Source organism: Ranitomeya imitator, chromosome 1 (genome assembly GCF_032444005.1).
Source record: "Ranitomeya imitator isolate aRanImi1 chromosome 1, aRanImi1.pri, whole genome shotgun sequence".
In the NCBI taxonomy this organism is placed as follows: Eukaryota; Metazoa; Chordata; class Amphibia; order Anura; family Dendrobatidae; genus Ranitomeya; species Ranitomeya imitator.
In genome coordinates this window covers 61,782,969-61,804,688 of record NC_091282.1, presented here as the reverse complement: position 1 = coordinate 61,804,688, position 21,720 = coordinate 61,782,969, and the positions used below count along the sequence as shown (strand labels likewise).

The window sequence follows — 21,720 nt, the reverse complement described above, 5'->3', positions numbered from 1 at the left end:
ACCTGGATGGTGCTAAGATGTGACCGTCCAGGCTGAGAACCACTGATAAATGAGCTGCTGCGAGTGCAGCATCAGTGACCAGCGTTGATGTCATCAAGGTTGCTGCCGGTCATGGAAGCTGCATTCCCAGCTGGGCAAATGAACTGCTGTGACTTCAATGAGATCACCGGTAGCACAGTTAGAGTCTCACGGTGCAGGGGCGCGTTCACCGTAGTTCAAATCCACTGCAGTATATACATGTTTGTCATTATACACCTGTATATCATCTTCTGTATATAGTATGTACCTGTATGTTATCACCCCTGTATATAGTATATACATTGGGGCAAAAAAGTATTTAGTCAGTCAGCAATAGTGCAAGTTCCACCACTTAAAAAGATGAGAGGCGTCTGTAATTTACATCATAGGTAGACCTCAACTATGGGAGACAAACTGAGAAAAAGAAATCCAGAAAATCACATTGTCTGTTTTTTTTATCATTTTTTTTGCATATTATGGTGGAAAATAAGTATTTGGTCAGAAACAAACAATCAAGATTTCTGGCTCTCACAGACCTGTAACTTCTTCTTTAAGAGTCTCCTCTTTCCTCCACTCATTACCTGTAGTAATGGCACCTGTTTAAACTTGTTATCCGTATAATAAGACACCTGTGCACACCCTCAAACAGTCTGACTCCAAACTCCACTATGGTGAAGACCAAAGAGCTGTCAAAGGACACCAGAAACAAAATTGTAGCCCTGCACCAGGATGGGAAGACTGAATCTGCAATAGCCAACCAGCTTGGAGTGAAGAAATCAACAGTGGGAGCAATAATTAGAAAATGGAAGACATACAAGACCACTGATAATCTCCCTCGATCTGGGGCTCCACGCAAAATCTCACCCCGTGGGGTCAGAATGATCACAAGAACGGTGAGCAAAAATCCCAGAACCACGTGGGGGGACCTAGTGAATGAACTGCAGAGAGCTGGGACCAATGTAACAAGGCCTACCATAAGTAACACACTACGCCACCATGGACTCAGATCCTGCAGTGCCAGACGTGTCCCACTGCTTAAGCCAGTACATGTCCGGGCCCGTCTGAAGTTTGCTAGAGAGCATTTGGATGATCCAGAGGAGTTTTGGGAGAATGTCCTATGGTCTGAAGAAACCAAACTGGAACTGTTTGGTAAAAACACAACTTGTCGTGTTTGGAGGAAAAAGAATACTGAGTTGCATCCATCAAACACCATACCTACTGTAAAGCATGGTGGTGGAAACATCATGCTTTGGGGCTGTTTCTCTGCAAAGGGGCCAGGACGACTGATCCGGGTACATGAAAGAATGAATGGGGCCATGTATCGTGAGGTTTTGAGTGCAAACCTCCTTCCATCAGCAAGGGCATTGAAGATGAAACGTGGCTTGGTCTTTCAACATGACAATGATCCAAAGCACACCGCCAGGGCAACGAAGGAGTGGCTTCGTAAGAAGCATTTCAAGGTCCTGGAGTGGCCTAGCCAGTCTCCAGATCTCAACCCTATAGAAAACCTTTGGAGGGAGTTGAGAGTCCGTGTTGCCAAGCGAAAAGCCAAAAACATCACTGCTCTAGAGGAGATCTGCATGGAGGAATGGGCCAACATACCAACAACAGTGTGTGGCAACCTTGTGAAGACTTACAGAAAACGTTTGACCTCTGTCATTGCCAACAAAGGATATATTACAAAGTATTGAGATGAAATTTTGTTTCTGACCAAATACTTATTTTCCACCATAATATGCAAATAAAATGTTATAAAAACAGACAATGTGATTTTCTGGATTTTTTTTTTTTCTCAGTTTGTCTCCCATAGTTGAGGTCTACCTATGATGTAAATTACAGACGCCTCTCATCTTTTTAAGTGGTGGAACTTGCACTATTGCTGACTGACTAAATACTTTTTTGCCCCACTGTACCTGCTGTGTGTGGTCTCCCCTGTATATAGTATATACCTGTATGTCATCTCCTCCTATATATAGCATATACCTGTATGTCATCTCCTGTATATAGTATATACCTGTATGTCATCTCTTCCTGTATATAGTATATACCTGTCATCTCTCCCTGTATATAGTATATACCTGTGTGCCATCTCCTCTGTATATAGTATATACCTGTGTGTCATCTCCTCCTGTATTAGACCGCGTTCACACGTTATTTGGTCAGTATTTTTACCTCAGTATTTGTAAGCTAAATTGGCAGCCTGATAAATCCCCAGCCAACAGGAAGCCCTCCCCCTGGCAGTATATATTAGCTCACACATACACATAATAGACAGGTCATGTGACTGACAGCTGCCGTATTTCCTATATGGTACATTTGTTGCTCTTGTAGTTTGTCTGCTTATTAATCAGATTTTTATTTTTGAAGGCTAATACCAGACTTGTGTGTGTTTTAGGGCGAGTTTCATGTGTCAAGTTGTGTGTGTTGAGTTTTGTGTGGCAACATGCGTGTAGCAACTTTGTGTCGAGTTGCATGTGACAGGTTAGTGTAGCAAGTTGTGTGCAGCAAGTTTTGTGCATGGCGAGTTCTATGTGTGGTGCCTTTTGAGTATGTGCAAGTTTTGTTTGAGGCAACTTTTGCATGTGTTGCAACTTTTGTGCATGTGGCAATTTTTCCGCGGGTGCAAGTTTTGCGTGAGCCTAGTTTTGCGCGTGGCGAGTTTTGAGCGGCGACTTTTGTGTTTCGACTTTTATGTGGCGAGGTTGGTGTATGTGTGGTGAAATGTGTGCTGAGGGTGATATGTGTTCAAGCACGTGGTAGTGTGTGGCGCATTTTGTGTGTGTTCATATCCCCGTGTGTGGTGAGTATCCCATGTCGGGGCCCCACCTTAGCAACTGTACGGTATATACTCTTTGGCGCCATCGCTCTCACTCTTTAAGTCCCCCTTGTTCACATCTGGCAGCTGTCAATTTGCCTCCAACACTTTTCCTTTCACTTTTTTCCCCATTATGTAGATAGGGGCAAAATTGTTTGGTGAATTGGAACGTGCGGTGTTAAAATTTCACCTCACAACATAGCCTATGACGCTCTCGGGGTCCAGATGTGTGACTGCAAAATTTTGTGGCTGTAGCTGCGACAGTATACACACACACACACACACACACACACACACACACACACACACACACACACACACACACACACACACACACACACACACCTTCATATATTAGATATAACTATATGATTAGCCCTTTAATGACAGCCAATACATCTTTTTACTGACCTGAGATATGAGAATAGCCTCCCCATACAGGTGACAATCCAGCAGCTGCCGGCTGTACACTATAGCTGACAACTTGCTGCATCAGCCACAATCCGTGCTGGCACTATCCATACCGGTTTAACCCCTTAGATGCAGTTGTCAATAGTGACTACATCATATAAATGGTCAACAGAGTGTGGGCACTCTCTAACTCCATGGGCACCTTGAGATCATGATTGTGTGGGGTCCTGATGTTTGCCATGGCAATTCATGACCAAACAGCAGACCTTAGAGTCAGCTGGCCACAGTGGTTTGTTCAGAAGTTAGCGTTGGGTGGTAAAAATACACTTTTTCATTTGTTATGCCACTTTGCATTAATTTCTGAAAAGCACCTGAAGGGTTAATAAACTACCCGAAAGCAATTTTAATACGTTGAGGGGTGCTGTTTTTTTAATATGGTATAACTTTTGGGGGTTTTCCCATATATAGAACCCCCAAAATCACTTCAAACTTGGATAAGTCCCTAAATAAATAAAATAAAATTGGTAAATTTCCATGAAAAATTAGTGCTACACTTTTTTTTTAAACTTCCTAAAATGCTAGCAAAATAAAGTAACATTTTACAAATGGTGCTGATTTTAAAGCCGACATTAGGGAAGTGTTAGTTATACCACAGAAAAACATTAATATACAGTATATGTGGATTAAAGTGATAATCATTCAAAGTTTGAAAAATGGCATTTTCTTTTCTTTTTTACATTTTTGTAAAATTTCTGATAATTTCTTTTAAATAAAAACAAGACATATGGACCTAAATTTTTCATTATCATAAATTATAATGTGCCTCGGAAAAAAAACCAATCTCAGAATCACTGGGATATGCTAAAGCGTTCCAGAGTTATTGCAACATAAAGTGACACTGGTCAGATTTAAAAAAATTGGCCCGGTCGCTTAGGGGTTAGTAATGGATAGGTGTCTTATAGGTGCCTTTCCGTTTTTTAATCCACGGGCTTGATGTTACCTGACAATACAAAGGTGACATCAACCCCACAAATATGAACGGCACTTGCCACTGCCACAGGGCAAGCGGGAAGATCCAGGCAAAGCGCCAGAATTGGCGCATCTAATAGATGAGCCTTTTCTGGGCGACTGCGGGCTGCTGCTTTTTGGCTGGGCGGGGGCAATATCCATGGCCCCCTACCAGCCTAAGAATACCAGCTGTATGCTTTAACATGGTTTTTTTTTTTTTTTTTTTTTTTTTTTTTTTTTAAATTTAAATAATTAAATTGGAGTGGGGACCCGTCTTTGCTTGATAACCAGCCTAGCTGAAGGGGACAGCTGAGGGTTGCAGCCCCCAGCTGTCAGTTTTTGCCAGGCTGGTTATCAAAAATACAGGTGAACCCACATATTTTTTTTTTTTTGTTTAATTACCTTATTTACAACGCAGGTGCCTGCTCTCACTGTTATTAGCGGCAGCAGGTGTTGGCTGATGGGAGCAGTAGTTCCATCAGCTGACACCAGTGATCGGAGGTAAACTTTATACCTCTGATCACAGCTGACAGTATGGGAACCGCGGCTCTCCGACTGGTGTTGATTTTACCGCCGATCAGAAGTGTTGTTTGCCGCGCTGTCTCGAACATAGCGTTGCAAACACTGGATGTATGTGCCCCCCATTCAAGTGAATGGGGTCCGGGTACTGATCTGGGTACCTGAACTTTTTGTATCAGTTTGACTGAACCCGCCGGACCCCGACATCCAGATGTCAGCCCATCTCTATTTATCACTAGTCTGGCCGCTAAGCAGCTCCCTGTGACAATGGCTTCTCAGGGATGATAAATCCCCCTGTACATTATGTGCACACGTGGAGTATTTGCAGCAGATTTTTCTGCACCATCTACCAGTGTCTTAGCAGGAACCGAGTAAAACTATATTGGATATGCATGTTGTACATTAATCAGAAGAGACGGGGTTGACTTTCCCATTACTTGTCCCTGATGCTGGCCGTGTACATGTCAGTGTGTATCCGTATGGCGGTTCTCTGCTTATATATAGGTTGTGTACACGTTACCATCTACTGTTAGTTACCCCGGACTGTGGGATATCCTGCGTTCTGCACGGCCCTTGCTTTCTACAGAGGCGTTTGACAGCTGACACTATATGTTGCGTTTGTGGAATTAATGGCTTTCACTACTGTTTCATCCTAATGACTTCTATACAATGCAATTTCTTATGTGTCCGCTTGTCCTACTGCTTGTCCATCTATGTATCTGCACGGACGAAGCTGAAATGCCACAATGAAAATGTTGGTGTGTGTATAATATTATATTTAGTGGGGAAGGAGAGGGACCTTTGTTTCAGGAGCAGAACAAAAAAGCTATCAAGATAAAGCGTAGCTGGGCCGGGCATATTTAACGGTTTACATTCAAGTACGTTATTTGTAAAATCATAGGTATTCTTGGCAAAGTCAGAGTACATAGTAATACGGGAGCTAGAATAAACCAATGTCATATTACCACAAAGTGCGAGCAAATAACTACTATAATACTGCCCCCTATGTACAAGAATATAACTACTATAATACATACTGCTCCTATGTACAAGAATATCACTACTATAATACTGTCCTCTATGTACAAGAATATAACTACTATAGTACTGCTATGTACAAGAATATAACTACTATAGTACTACTCCTATGTACAAGAATATAACTGCTATAATACATACTGCTCCTATGTACAAGAATATAGCTACTATAATACTGCTCCCTATGTACAAGAATATAACTACTATAATACATACTGCTCCTATGTACAAGAATATAACTACTATAATACTGTCCTCTATGTACAAGAATATAACTACTATAATACTGCCCCTATGTACAAGAATATAACTGCTATAATACTGCCCCTATGTACAAGAATATAACTACTATAATACTGTCCTCTATGTACAAGAATATAATTACTATAATACTGCCCCTATGTACAAGAATATAACTACTATAATACTGCCCCCTATGTACAAGAATATAACTACTATAATACTGCTATGTACAAGAATATAACTACTATAATACATACTGCTCCTATGTACAAGAATATAACTACTATAATACTGTCCTCTATGTACAAGAATATAATTACTATAATACTGCCCCTATGTACAAGAATATAACTACTATAATACTGCCCCTATGTACAAGAATATAACTACTATAATACTGCTCCTATGTACAAGAATATAACTACTATAATACTGCTATGTACAAGAATATAACTACTATAATACATACTGCTCCTATGTACAAGAATATAACTACTATAATACTGCTATGTACAAGAATATAACTACTATAATACATACTGCTCCTATGTACAAGAATATAACTCCTATAATGCTGCCCCTATGTACAAGAATATAACTCCTATAATACTGCCCCTATGTACAAGAATATAACTACTATAATACTGCCCCTATGTACAAGAATATAACTACTATAATACTGTCCCTATGTACAAGAATATAATTACTATAATACTGCTATGTACAAGAATATAACTACTATAATACTGCCCTTATGTACAAGAATATAACTACTATAATACTGCCCCTATGTACAAGAATATAACTACTATAATACTGCCCTTATGTACAAGAATATAACTACTATAATACTGCCCTTATGTACAAGAATATAACTACTATAATACTGCCCTTATGTACAAGAATATAACTACTATAATACTGCCCCTATGTTCAAGAATATAACTACTATAATACTGCCCCTATGTTCAAGAATATAACTACTATAATACTGCCCCTATGTACAAGAATATAACTACTATAATACTGCCCTTATGTACAAGAATATAACTACTATAATACTGTCCCTATGTACAAGAATATAATTACTATAATACTGCTATGTACAAGAATATAACTACTATAATACTGCCCCTATGTTCAAGAATATAACTACTATAATACTGCCCCTATGTACAAGAATATAACTACTATAATACTGCCCTTATGTTCAAGAATATAACTACTATAATACTGCCCCTATGTACAAGAATATAACTACTATAATACTGCTCCTATGTACAAGAATACAACTACTATAATACTGCCCCCATGTACAAGAATATAACGCCTATAATAGTGCCCCCTATGTACAAGAATATAACGCCTATAATAATGCCTCCTATGTACAAGAATATAACTACTATAATACTGCCCGTATGTACAAGAATATAACTACTATAATACTGCCCTTATGTACAAGAATATAACTACTATAATAGTGCTCCTATGTACAAGAATATAACTACTATAATACTGCCCCTATGTACAAGAATATAACTACTATAATACTGCCCTTATGTTCAAGAATATAACTACTATAATACTGCCCCTATGTACAAGAATATAACTACTATAATACTGCTCCTATGTACAAGAATACAACTACTATAATACTGCCCCCATGTACAAGAATATAACGCCTATAATAGTGCCCCCTATGTACAAGAATATAACGCCTATAATAATGCCTCCTATGTACAAGAATATAACTACTATAATACTGCCCGTATGTACAAGAATATAACTACTATAATACTGCCCTTATGTACAAGAATATAACTACTATAATAGTGCTCCTATGTACAAGAATATAACTACTATAATACTGCCCCTATGTACAAGAATATAACTACTATGGCTATTTTAGGTGACACAAGACAGCCGTATACACAGCAGTGCCGCTCTCACTTTGCTGTGCGCTATGTTCATTTTGCGGCACCTTTTCTGGCGATGTGAGGGTGGAAGCCATGATGTAGGTGTATAATAGATCTCCCACCGCTGCTAATCCAATTATTATTTTTTTCTCCCTTAGCTCACCAAGGCTCACCGACAAGGTCACATGGTGAAGGTTGACTGGCTGGATCGGCTGACTTTCCGCGAGATAGAAATGATCAATGAGGTAAGTGTGGCGACACGTCTGTCTCCCTAGTCTGATTGCAGTGGCAGCCATGACACCTCCTCTGTGATATCGCCACATCCGTAATGACCCGCACTAAAAACCCTGCTCATTTACCCCATACAGCGGGTGCTGCCAAAAATAAAAATCCGAATGGCTGTTTTTGTTCCTCCTGTCTCACAAAAAGTGACATAAAAGGTGATCAAAAAGTCACGTGTCCCTGAATGTCACCAATGGAAACTTAAAAAAAAAAAAAAAAAAAAAAAAAAAAAACACAAAAAAACCCCAAACCCCTCACACCGTTCTGTAAAGAAAAAAAAATGAACGTTATTGCAAAGAATATCGTGCAAGAAAAATCTTTATTTAAAGCGATTTTTTTTTTTTTTTTTTTTTTTCTTTTTCTGATTTCACAGTTATAAGTTTTAGAATATGGAAACCAAAATACTATTTTACAAACATTTAAAAAAAAAAAAAATGTAACATAGTTTTATTTATGTAAATTGGTGTCCAATTCCCTTTAATTTGTTTTCTGCCGGTCAATAGGTCAGCAGCTTTTTGCTGTGTAATATGACTGCAGTTTAATGTAGGGGCAGAGACCCTGAGTCCTGCGATGTGCCACTTAGTTTACTGAGTGCAATAGTTGCGATAGTTTTTTTTTTTTTTTTTCCCGCTGCAGAACTCTGAATGCTGAGCCCTGTTTAACCCCGCCCACACCACTGATTGGCCGTTTTCTGTGTATCTTGACATAGTTGCTAATCGGTGGTGGGCGGCGGGGTTGGACCAGGAGGCACGAGACGCCTAGTCCTTGTGATGGTGATATGTTATGCGGGTATCACTTTGTAAATGAGGATCACAGCTCAGTAAGTGACACATTACTGGAATCAGGGTCTATGCCCCTATATCAAGCTGCAATCAGATTCGATTTCCTCTAAATTTCAAAGTGAAGTGTTAAAAAAAAAAATAATAATAATAATAATAAAAAAAGTATAAGTTTACAAGTACTCCCAAATGCTGCCACTGACACATACAAGTCTTACTAAAATGATACAATTTTTTTTTTTCATCAATCTGTTACCTATCTTTAATCTATTTTAATAAATTTTTTGGCCCCCTTCTCCATCTGCAGTAGACGTCTATCCTTTTTCTGGATTTTTTTTTTTTTTTTTTACTATAATGCTGATTGGAGTCAGATTTACAGTGCAGGGTTTATTGTCCGAGATCCCTGAAAACGTCCTTATAAAATCTTTATTGCGGCTCTTCTATAATGAGTTAATCAGCCTGAAATGTCAAGGATTTACGGCGGGAGATGCAGTCACACGTCCGGACACTAGGTGGCACTGTTGTGCTTGTTTTGAGTCTTGTGGGTCCACAGCATTGCCCTTTTTGGTATCACAGCAGCCATTTTCATTGCCGACCTAACCATTTCTGTCTGGTTAAGTACCAATTTGTTTGTATTTACTGTAAAAATAATTTTTAAAAATCCTTTTTCTTGAAACTGTGGACCCCAATTTTTTTTTTTTTTTTTGTTTGTTTTTTTTTTTTGTGTGTATTAGTTGCCATTCATAAACTTGTCTCAAAGTAAAAAATGGTCCTTTTTTTTTCCGCTCTTTGAACTGCTTTTTCAATTTCTGGTTTAAAGGAGGGGATGGGAGAACAATGGCACCAAATTTTGCACAAACGTCTTAAAACAAAACAATCGAACACCTCTAAAATGGACTTTAAAAAGGCGCCAATGGAATAGTTGGGTGCAAACCACACACAGATTGATTGGCGACCTGTGCGCTCTCCCGTCCCGCTATCATCCCTCCTGGAAATGAATTTGTGCCCTGAATTCGGCGCTCCCATCCTCCTAACCACCGCACCGGTCTCTGACTAGCGCGGGGATCAGACACCTCTTATATACCGCAGCTACAGTATCCAGGATTAATGGAAATTTGTCTCTTGTCCGCAGAGTGAAAAGCGCAGCTCCAACTTCATGTACCTGATGGTCGAGTTTCCCTGCGTGAAAAGCGATGACAAGGAGTACGGAATCGTTTACTATGAAAAGGTAAGGTTCTAAGGCTTTTTTTCATTTCCTGACCTGTGACTTTTTTTAAAGAAGTCCTCCTCGTCCTCATACTCTCCCTCCTCCTGGCTGAGGGCTGCGTGGTGGTTCAGTGGTTAACACGATGGCTCAGTGGTTAGCACTGTTACTTTGCAGTCCTGGGTCCAAATCCCACCAAGGACAACATCTGCAGATGTTATATGTTCTCCATGTTTCGGTGGGTTTCCTCCCACACTCCAAAGACTTACTGATAGGGAATTTTAGATTGTGAGCCCCAATGGGGACAGTGATGATTCCGAATAAATACAGGGCCGCATATTTGACAGATCTGCATAGCTTTTCAGACCTAAAGGTTTGTTTTTTTCCCACTAAATAGATTTATCCACAGGTGAATGAGCTGCTAGAACCTCCCGGTGAGTGGGTTGGTGGTCATGTACTCGCAGGGGATTCGGAGTCCCAGCCATCGTCCACTTATCTGCTCTCCTGGAGTTCGGTAGTGTCACTGGTGACGGCGAACCATTCATCAGAAAATGACACTGACTATATAATGCCTTCCCTATGGGATACAGAGATTCTGGCCGGGCCAGGAGGAGTATCTGGAGCATAACCTTTCACCTGACTGCAAACAAGAACATGGTACAGTGCTTGTGCTCAAGACGGAAAATGCTTTGTTCCATTCCTTCTCCCAGTCATGGGCAAATTGTTATCAAAAGGAAGGAAGATTCTACACCCCTCCTTACTTAATAACAGGGGATAGGAAATAACGGGGGGCAGTTACTGTATCTTAATGCTCCATGTTGTGCCCCTGCATTGCTCCTGCCCTGATAAGGGCAGTGCCTAGTATAAAAGATTACCCGTACGGATTGTGTAACCTATCCCCTATGGAGTGAGGAGGGGCGTAGAATCTTCCTTCCTTTTGAAAACTACTTGCCTGTGATTGGGAAAAGGAATGGAAAACAGTTTTTGGTGAGATCTAACCGTTTTCTATATAATAAATACATAATATAATATTTTTTATTGTAATTACAATTCACCACATCTGCCTCTATTACCGGTGACAGTTGTCACAACCAGCGCTTTACAGGAGTTCTCCATCTCCCAGATGCCTCCAATTAGAAATGTAGTGTAGTTCTTCTGATTTGCTATGTTGCTTACCCTGTGTGCAGGGCATTACACTCGCAGTCAGGGACTATAGTCGGCGCAATCCGCTCCATGCATCCCTTGATGATACAGATGCGTACACTGATAATAGAATATTACAATATATATCTATATCACTCAATTACACTACACAGTGTCTGAGAACCCCCCTGAGGACGTGATGAAGGGTCATAGGCAGGAAGCTTATATAGCAGCGTAGGCAGGAATTTATTTCACTTCGCCTTCCCTGAAGACATTGATAAGTGGCGACTTACAGCTCCGGATGTGAGCAGAATTCTGCTGCCGCCCGTCAGATCAATACATGGCAGAACAATGAAGCGTCACTCACTAACCTGATCAAGGCCCGGCCATTATCCCCTGCTCACCCCTTTATGCCACCTTGTTGGAGGAGACTACTCTGCATGAATCAGGATTAGAGATGAGTGAGCATGCTTGGATAAGGTGTTATCTCAGCATGCTCGGGTGCTAGCAGAGTGTCTTCGGAGTGCTCGATTTTAATATGTTCTAGTCCCCGTGGCTGCGTGTCTCGTGGCTGTTCAACAGCAGCAACAGATGGAGGAATTGCCTAACAAACAGGAAATGCTGGCATGTGTTGCTGCCGTCGAACAGTTGTCAGACATGCAGCCGGAAGACTCTTGTTATCACCCGAGCATGCTCAGATAACACCTCGCTCCCTCATCAGTACTAAGGATATGTAGCCAAAAGGAAAAGCCATGAGTCTGCAGACAGTCATTTGGGTTTTCTTGTTCCTCGTCGTTAAAGGGTACCTACCCCATTTAGATTGCATGGATCGACTTTTTTTTCTTCTTTTACTTCCTGGAGGAGATCCAATTTGCGTACCCCCTTATCTGCAGCCTGCCTACCACCGATAATGGTGACATCTTACTTTGAAGCATTACAATATATTGATGGTACCAGACGGTCCATGATGAGGCTGCGTCACAGTCCACATCTCATGATGTCTGGGTCCTTGGGGCACCTGGGGGTACAGTCCTCGCCTTTAATGGAAGCCTCACTTCTTCTAAGTGACGACACATCGGGGCCAATGCCTTCCTGCATCCGCGCATTAATGCTGAGACTTTTCCTAATCTTTTGAATCTGAAAGAGAAAATTTGACGTCTGCGTGAGACACGGAGATGAGGTCTAGTGCGGGGAGCGATCATGTTATTAGGTTGTCGGATGGCACGGACTCGCGGTGTGATTGATAGCAGTGTGGAGCCACCCGCTGACTCAGACCATTGACTAGAATTGTGAGCGATCCCCTAATGCCAATTAAACACATGGTTGTTTCTAGAACATACTTTATAATGAGTAAATAAGCCGCTTTTCTATAGTGTAGAGCGGTGGTGTAAAATCTGGGAATGTCACGAATGGAGAGAAATGTTGTGAGCAGCGATGCCATCCCTGGTCTCCGCAGCTCACATGCCGCAGTGCTCATTACTTGCTGTATCCAGACAGGACGCGCCACGTCTGACCTGCATCCACAATATCTGAGCTTAGCATAGAAACCAGGCCCCAAATCACCCGAGCAATTGTGCAGGCCGAGTACAGCAGAATGCAGCCGTCGCCGAGCGCCTTTTCTTCTCACTTTAGTTTTCTACAAATATCAAAACGTTTAACAGTCAGAAGCCCCCGGGCTCCCATTATACTGTCTGCAAACCGCTCTCTGCTCATACAGCCCCCCAACCTGCTGACCCCTATTACCAGCCTTAGTGCGCTATTACACTCCAAAATGCAGAGGCTCTGTTCTCTATTATGCTATATTCAGTATTACAGTAGTTACCCCATGGTGAGAAAAGCCCAAAGCAAACGGTGGTGGTTGTTCTTGTACATAGGAGCAGCATTATAGTAGTTATATTCTTGTACATAGGGGCAGTATTATAGCAGTTATATTATTGTACATAGGAGGCAGTATTATAGTAGTTATATTCTTATATATGGGCAGTATTATAGTAGTTATATTCTTGTATGTAGGGGCAGTATTATAGTAGTTATATTCTTATACATAGGAGCAGTATTATAGTAGTTATATTCTTATACATAGGAGCAGTATTATAGGAGTTATATTCTTGTACATAGGAGCAGTATTATAGTAGTTATATTCTTGTACATAGGGGCAGTATTATAGTAGTTATATTCTTGTACATAGGGCAGTATTATAGTAGTTGTATTCCTGTACATAGGAGCAGTATTATAGTAGTTGTATTCTTGTACATAGGGGCAGTATTATAGTAGTTATATTCTTGTACATAGGAGCAGTATTATAGTAGTTATATTCTTGTACATAGGGGCAGTATTATAGTAGTTATATTCCTGTACATAGGGCAGTATTATAGTAGTTATATTCCTGTACATAGGGGCAGTATTATAGTAGTTATATTCTTGTACATAGGAGCAGTATTATAGTAGTTATATTCTTGTACATAGGGGCAGTATTATAGTAGTTATATTCTTGTACATAGGAGCAGTATTATAGTAGTTATATTCTTGTACATAGGGGCAGTATTATAGTAGTTATATTCCTGTACATAGGGCAGTATTATAGTAGTTATATTCTTGTACATAGGGGCAGTATTATAGTAGTTGTATTCTTATACATAGGGGCAGTATTATAGTAGTTATATTCTTGTACATAGGGGCAGTATTATAGTAGTTATATTCCTGTACATAGGGCAGTATTATAGTAGTTATATTCTTGTACATAGGGGCAGTATTATAGTAGTTGTATTCCTGTACATAGGGGCAGTATTATAGTAGTTATATTCCTGTACATAGGGCAGTATTATAGTAGTTATATTCTTGTACATAGGAGCAGTATTATAGTAGTTATATTCTTGTACATAGGGAGCAGTATTATAGTAGTTATATTCCTGTACATAGGGCAGTATTATAGTAGTTATATTCTTGTACATAGGGGCAGTATTATAGTAGTTATATTCCTGTACATAGGGCAGTATTATAGTAGTTATATTCTTGTACATAGGAGCAGTATTATAGTAGTTCTATTCTTGTACATAGCAGCAGTATTATAGTAGTTATATTCTTGTACATAGGAGCAGTATTATAGTAGTTATATTCTTGTACATAGGAGCAGTATTATAGTAGTTATATTCTTGTACATAGGAGCAGTATTATAGTAGTTATATTCTTGTACATAGGAGCAGTATTATAGTAGTTATATTCTTGTACATAGGAGCAGTATTATAGTAGTTATATTCCTGTACATAGGGCAGTATTATAGTAGTTAGCCTTCTAACCATTAGATATTTCTTGCAGGATGGGGATGAATCCACTCCAATCACCACCAGTGCAGAGATTGTACGTGTTCCAGATCCTCAGATGTCTATGGTGAGCTCCTAATATAAGAATTATTTCTATTTTGTCTTTAGTTAAAAAGTAGAATTTGAAGAAAAATTCAAAAAATCTAAATCACTATAAATCACCAAAGCTCTTACACTATTTTACACATCTGCAACCAAGCCAACAATATATATTCCTGCGCTTGTCGTGCTATTACAGCTCGGATCAGCGATTAATAACACATTCTTTACAGGTAAAATGAAGTCGTGACCAGCAGTCACAATCCTAGCAAAGTAAAACATTTAATAAAAAAATGTAATAATCTGGAACTATTGTTAGTCGGTGAGCAGTTGCTCTGTGTGTTTCGAAGTTTTCGTTTCCGCTGGGCCGTAGTATGGCTGTTATCCAAGTCTTCTATAGTTCGGAGAGCGAAAAATGGCTTAGAGGGCACTGCGGCCATTGACGTCTCGTGTGCTAATCCGTGGCAATCACTACTGCATGGTGACAGAAGTCCTACTCGTTTCGTAATTTTTTTTTTTTGTTTGTTTTCCTTCATCAGGGATGTGGACGGCCCATAAATGGGAAATCTAAGTAGCATTTCATCATTCAAAGCAAGAGAGGGGTGATAATGCCCCCAATAATTTTTATTTTTTTTAACTCAAATAGATTTTTATTAAGAATACAATTGCAATTTACATGTTAAATTCTTGTTTTCAATACAAAGTTTCCCTCATACCCAAACCCCATTATTCGCAACTTATCCCGCCCCTTCCCACCAAGACAGCCCTTCTCTTTTCAAATCACGACCATCAATGATACTGAATAAATATCATCCCATTTGGGATCACAAACCTCCTATTTTGTTCTCACCAGCTCAAGTCCTTGTCACACCCGTCCCCTAAGTCGAACCTATCCCATTTCAAGCCACGAAGACCACAATTTATCAAACATTTCTATTTTCCCTCTTTACTTATAGACCCCTTTTTCCAATATCAGACCCTGCTTCACATATTGGAGGAATTCTCTTCTTGTAGGCGGTTCGTCCTTAATCCAGTTTCGTGCTATTACCTTTCGGGCCAGATACAACCATCTGGCAATTGCTATCTTCAGGGTGTTATCCACTGCAATCTCATGTACATATCCCAGCAAACATATCCCTTGGCACCGTGCATCCATACGCTCCTTCCATACGACTCAAGACCACCAGCCAAAAAGCAACCAGTCTCGGACACGTCCACATCATGTGAAATATGCCAGCATCTGCAGACTTACACCTCGGGCACTTGGAGTCATCATGCAATCCCGCCTTATACAATACTTCCGGAGATTTGTAGACTCTGTGTATTATATAGAGCTGTGACAGCCTATACGGTTCGCTCAGTGACAGTCTTGGGACCCACTCCAGTACCGACTCCCAAGTTTCAGTCTCCATTGGGCCCAGATCCCTCTCCCACTTTGCTCTCGCATTTATCGGGAATCCCAAAAGGTAGGTATGCAGTAAGTCTTTATAAAGAGTGGAGATAACCACCCTAGTAGTCCCTTCACCGCACACATACTCCAATACTATATCTCCTTGGATTCTAATGCAACCGTCCCTAATCTGAGCCCCATATGCGTATCTCATCCGCAAATACCGATATTCCCCCACGGGCCCGAGATCGAACTCCGCCTGCATTTGGGCAAAGGATTTCAACTCCCCCTGCTCAATGATTTGATACACGTATTGAATTCCCTTGGCTTGCCACTCTAGTAGTACCCCCAGTGCCACCAACTCCGGTAAGTTATTATTATGCCATAGTGGGGAGAACCTGGTCAGACCCGAAACTCCACGAATTTGCTTCAATCTACCCCACAGCTTACATATCAACAGTATAGTTGGATATAACGACCCCAGGGATCCAATTTCCAGACACTGTACTACCGGTCTTCTGTTTTGCTGCACCGCACTGGACGACCGCTCACGCACCCAGCCCTTCAAATGCTGACTCTGGGCTGCAAGAAAATAGACTTCGTGGTTGGGCAAAGCCAAGCCTCCATCTTCCTTGGGTCGCTAAAGCGTCTCCAGCCTGATAACGAGGATAACGTCTCTCCCATAGCAGATTCCTAAACTGAGAATTAATTTGCCTAAATTTTACCACACGGTATCCAAACTGGCGCATTATGAAGAACGTATAGTATTTTCGGCATCAAAATCATTTTAATGAGATTCACCCTGCCCACCACAGATAAATGCAACTTAATCCAAGTGTCCACTTTTGCCTTAAGGACTCCCAAGACCGGAGTCATATTCCTATGTATGTAGTCTGTAACATTCATAGAGATCCATATCCCCAAATATTTAAATTGACTCACCGCCTTAAGTCGCCCATCATCCAGAAGCTCGCTCCCGTCCTCCCCCACGTCATCCACTTTAAACAGAATTGACTTACTCCAACTTATCGTCAATCCCGACAAATAGCCAAGCCTTTCAATAAGCCCAATGGCACCCCCCAAGGAAGCGGCCGGGTCAGCCAGAAACAGTAGAATATCGTCCGCGTAGAGCGCTACCTTCTCTTCAATTATCCCATATTTAAACCCAGATACCTCGTCAGACTGTCGAATTTTGGCAGCCAATGGTTCCACAGCCAGAGCAAACAAGAGGAGAGAGCGGACACCCCTGCCTCGTCTCTCTAGCAAGCTGTATAGTCCGAGATAACTCCCCATTCATCCTGACTCTAGCCACCGGCTGTGAATACAACAGCCGAATCCAGGACACAAACTGCGAGCCAAACCCCATACACTGCAACACCTGCCATAGATATCCCCATTCCACACTGTCGAATGTCTTAAGGGCATCTAAGGATGCAATAACTCTCTGGCCACAGTTGTCGGACCGAAGCTGCAAATTTATAAACAGCCTCCGCAGGTTAACCGCTGTGGATCTGTCAGGCATAAAGCCAGAGTGATCTGGGTGCAGCAGGTTGGAGATGACACTCGTCAAATGCGTCGCCAACACCTTGGCCAGAAGCTTGACATCCATAGAGAGTAAGGAAATTGGTCGATATGACTCAGGCTGTCCCAAATCTTTCCCTTCCTTAGGAATTACCACTATTATGGCTTCTCTCATGGATGTTGGCAGATACCCTCTACTGTTAGCCTCATCTAGAACCGCCTTTAATCTGGGAATTAACACCTCCCCCATATTTTTATAAATTTCAGCGTGAAACCCATCTACTCCAGGCGCCTTCCCATTAGTCATAAACTGTAATGCCCAACCCAGTTCCCCCTCCGTGATGGGAGCCTCCAATCCCTCTGTCTGCGTCACTCAGCCTCGGGAGCCCCAGTCCTTCCAGAAACGCCCATGTGTCTCCCGCCAACGCGTCCACCCGAGAGGAATATAGGTCTGCGTAAAAGTCCGCAAAGACCATCAAAATTTCTGAAGTTTTGGAGACTTTAGTGCCACTCCCGGAAACCAGAGAATGGACAAACGAAGTGCTCCTCTGGGCAGAAGCCACCAGCGACAGCATATGACCAACAGTTTCACCCTCCTGATAATAAGCCAACCTCTGAAATTCCCGCTTCCTTTCAGCCTTTCCCAACAAAATTTTTTCCCAATGACTTTGAGCTGCTTTCAATCTGTTCCCAGCCTGAGGAGTTCCCATTATTGCCATCTCATCCTCCACTGCCCTCAGCCCATCAATCGCTGCCTTCTTTGCCTCTTGTCTTCCGCTTACATCTACTAATATCTCTAAACAGCAGCCCTCTTAAGTACGCCTTCATGGCTTCCCATACAGTAAGAGCGTCTGTGCTCCCATCATTCAGCACAAAGAATTCCATCACCTCCTTGTTTTATCTCTTCTAAATCTATACAGTGCAACCAGTTAGGGTGACTCTTCCACTCTCTCCTGATCGCAGCCTGTGTCCCCAGCATACGGAACTCAACCTCAATTGGACTATGGTCCGACATGGCCCTTGGCAAGTACCGCACTTCCCGCACCATTGTGTCCAACAGACGATTGCCAAGAGCCAGATCAATTCTGGATAGAGTACTATGAGCGGTGAATAACATGAATACCCCCTTTCCACAGCATGTCGAACTCTCCATAGGTCAGTCATTCCTATTTCACGAATATAAGTACCAACCGGAGTATGTGTCCCACCGTCCTATTCTGGGGTTTTTTATTCTTGTCCCAATATTCATCACATATATTATTAAGATTCCCAATGATTAGAAGTGGTATTAGGCCCCAGCGTTCCACCTGTTCCAACACCTCTCTAATTTTCTTGCTTGAGTATGGGGGCGGAATATACATTGCCGCTATACTCATCAACACTCCATTTATTTTACATTGTACCACCACATACTGACCATCCACTTGTACCATTACCTCCTGATAATGCACTCCCATGGGTACCAACACTGACACAGCCCTAGAGTACGTAGATAAGGTAGAATGGTACGCCCTCTGTATCCAGCGCCTATTTAGTACATCCACCTTCTCCCGCACCAAGTGCGTCTCCAGCAGACATATTATTGAAGCTCTCTGATCTCGAGCATACTGCAAACTCGCCGCCCGCCGAGTCTTATCCGCCAGGCCTCTTACATTCCAACTCAATATCTTTATGCGGCCCCCCCATCATGGGGCTCATCATTCTTTATAGTATCTTCCCTCCCGAGTATGAGCTGTCTAACCTCTCCCACCCCCCCTGTTAACACCCAACTTGCCCCCCTAACCCTCCCAATGCTACACATTCTGCCTCTTATCAAGAGTGGGGCTCCACCGCCCATTGCGAACCCTCTCCCTTGTTTCGCTCTCTCCACTCGCCTCCCGCTGCCATAAAGATCAGAGTTTCCCACCAATTTTGCTTTTTGTTTTAAAAACGCAACCAAAATATTCCAACGTAAATGAACATATAGAGAAACTACAATACACACTTGTGGATCCCGCATAACCCTCCTCCCCCATACTTATTAACCATTACTGCCCCCTCCGACCATTCACTCAATATGACCCAGCTGAACCCTTAACAATTGCTCATCCCTTTAGCAATTATGCTATTAAACGCCGACGCCTCCTCCAGTAACAGAGCGCTATCCCCTATCCGGATCTCCCCGAAATATCAATCGGCTTTTCCTGTAAGTTTTTTTAGCATCAGTGTCAATCCACTGGGTAGCGTCCTCTGGTGTCAGGAAAAAGTGGGTTTTATCAAAAGCCACCAGTCTTAACTTTGCAGGGAACTGCATAGAGTACTGCACTCCCAGTTCTGTCGGCTCTTGACCCCAGTGAACTTCATCCATTGTTACTGGACCGCAGCAGAATAGTCCGGATAAATGGCAATCCTTTGACCTCCAGCCGTCAGATCCTCCGTTTCTCTGGCCTTCCTAAGAATAATGTCCCTGTCTCTATAGTTCAGTATTTTGGCACGCATGGTACGGGGATTCGCTCCTGGGGGCTGCGGCGGGACCCTATGAGCTCTCTCAACAGCAAAAACTTGTCAGCACTGTGCCACCTATTTTCTCCAGCAGCCAGCTTTCAATAAACTCCGTGGGGTTTCTCCCCTCAGTTTTTTCAGGTAGACCGACTATACGTATATTATTCCTTCAGGATCTATTTTCCAGATCCTCACCCAGCTCTGATATTACTTGGGCGAACCTTTTCTCCGCTTTTTGCAGCTTTACTATATGATCTTCTGCCGTGCTCACCCTCTCTTCCACTACTCCCACACGTCTGTCCATCTTTTGCAGGGCTGCATTTATCTGTGCTGTTTCCCCTTTTACTTCCTGCATCTGAAGGGTCGGAGTATTTAAGGTTTGCTGGCATGAGGAGACCAGTGCAAAGATGTCCCTGAGAGTCGGCTCCTCCGCCTGTGCCATATCTTCAGGTCCCCCTATTGCCCCCGCCATGCTGCTTTTCTCCCTCCCCTTCTGTACCTCCTGCTTTCCTGCCTCGGTCTCATCATCTCCTCCATACCAGCTCCGGTTCCCATCTCTGCCTCCTCCACTTCTTCCACTCTGGCATACTGCTGCAGCCTCGCCGCCACCTCCATGCGCTTCTGACATGCGGCGTTCACCTTATCAGCGTCTTCTCTGGCCTCGGCGCCATCTTGGTTGGCTCCTGCATCGCCAGCTCCCGCTTCTTTCTGCCGCCGTCTGGTCATTTCTTCCACCACCGGGACCACCACTCAACACCGCTCCGCTCCCCAGACCCTCAGCTAGCCGGTATGAGGCAGAAAAGTCTGGCCCACAGCGTCTGCACAGGATTTATATCAGGTTAGCAGCGGGAGCTCTCTTCCTTGCGACCGCGCACATGACCAGTTAGGACACGCCCCCAATAATTAAAGGGAACCTGTCACCAGTTTTATCATAGGTCGACTAAAACGATCACATTATTCAGTTCCTGTGCTACATTCCACAAATGCTTATATCACCCCCTGATTCCCCCTGTGAACGCCTCAAAAAACCTTTTAAAGTTCTCCCGCTTTATGGTAATCCGGTCGGTTTGGTCAGATGGGCATGATTTTGGATCTCTCCATTTATGTTCCCTGGCTGCTGCTTGCCGTCTTCCGCCTTTTGCTGGGGAAATCTCACGCTTGTGCACTGTACTTTGCCTTACTGCGGGCAGAGCTGAAAACATGAGTGCTCATGTGCCCGCAGTAGATCAAAGCATGGTGCGCAGGCGCGAGCCGTGATTTTTGTGCTCAGGCGCGAAATTTCGCCCTGCAATGTGGGTGACTTGAGGTATCATTCACGTCAAAGTAGGGAGGCAGCAGCCGGGCAAAGAGATGGAGAGGACCTTCAGACCGGACCGACCGGATTTCCATACAGCACCAGAGCACTTAATGGTTTTTGGGAGTTGTGCAGGGGAATCAGGGGGATATATAATCATTGTGGAATGCATCACAAACATGATAGAAGGTGATAGATTTAGGTGATATATGACAAAACTGGTGACAGGTTCCCTTTTAAAGCAGATGTATAGTTGAATCAAGTGTCAGCAGCAGGTCAGTAGCTTTACTAAAAGTAAT

At 42.4% G+C, this 21,720-nt stretch overlaps 1 protein-coding gene across 1 annotated transcript in view; it reads left to right on the top strand.

Moving 5' to 3' along the window:
- Window positions 1-21,720, top strand: part of PIK3C3 (phosphatidylinositol 3-kinase catalytic subunit type 3) — a 257,560-nt gene that overhangs the window by 46,903 nt on the left and 188,937 nt on the right. The window contains exons 6-8 of the mRNA XM_069747182.1: window positions 8,127-8,213; window positions 10,162-10,257; window positions 14,692-14,763. Coding sequence (XP_069603283.1) covers window positions 8,127-8,213; window positions 10,162-10,257; window positions 14,692-14,763 — 255 coding nt within the window. The remainder of the gene's footprint in view (window positions 1-8,126; window positions 8,214-10,161; window positions 10,258-14,691; window positions 14,764-21,720) is intronic.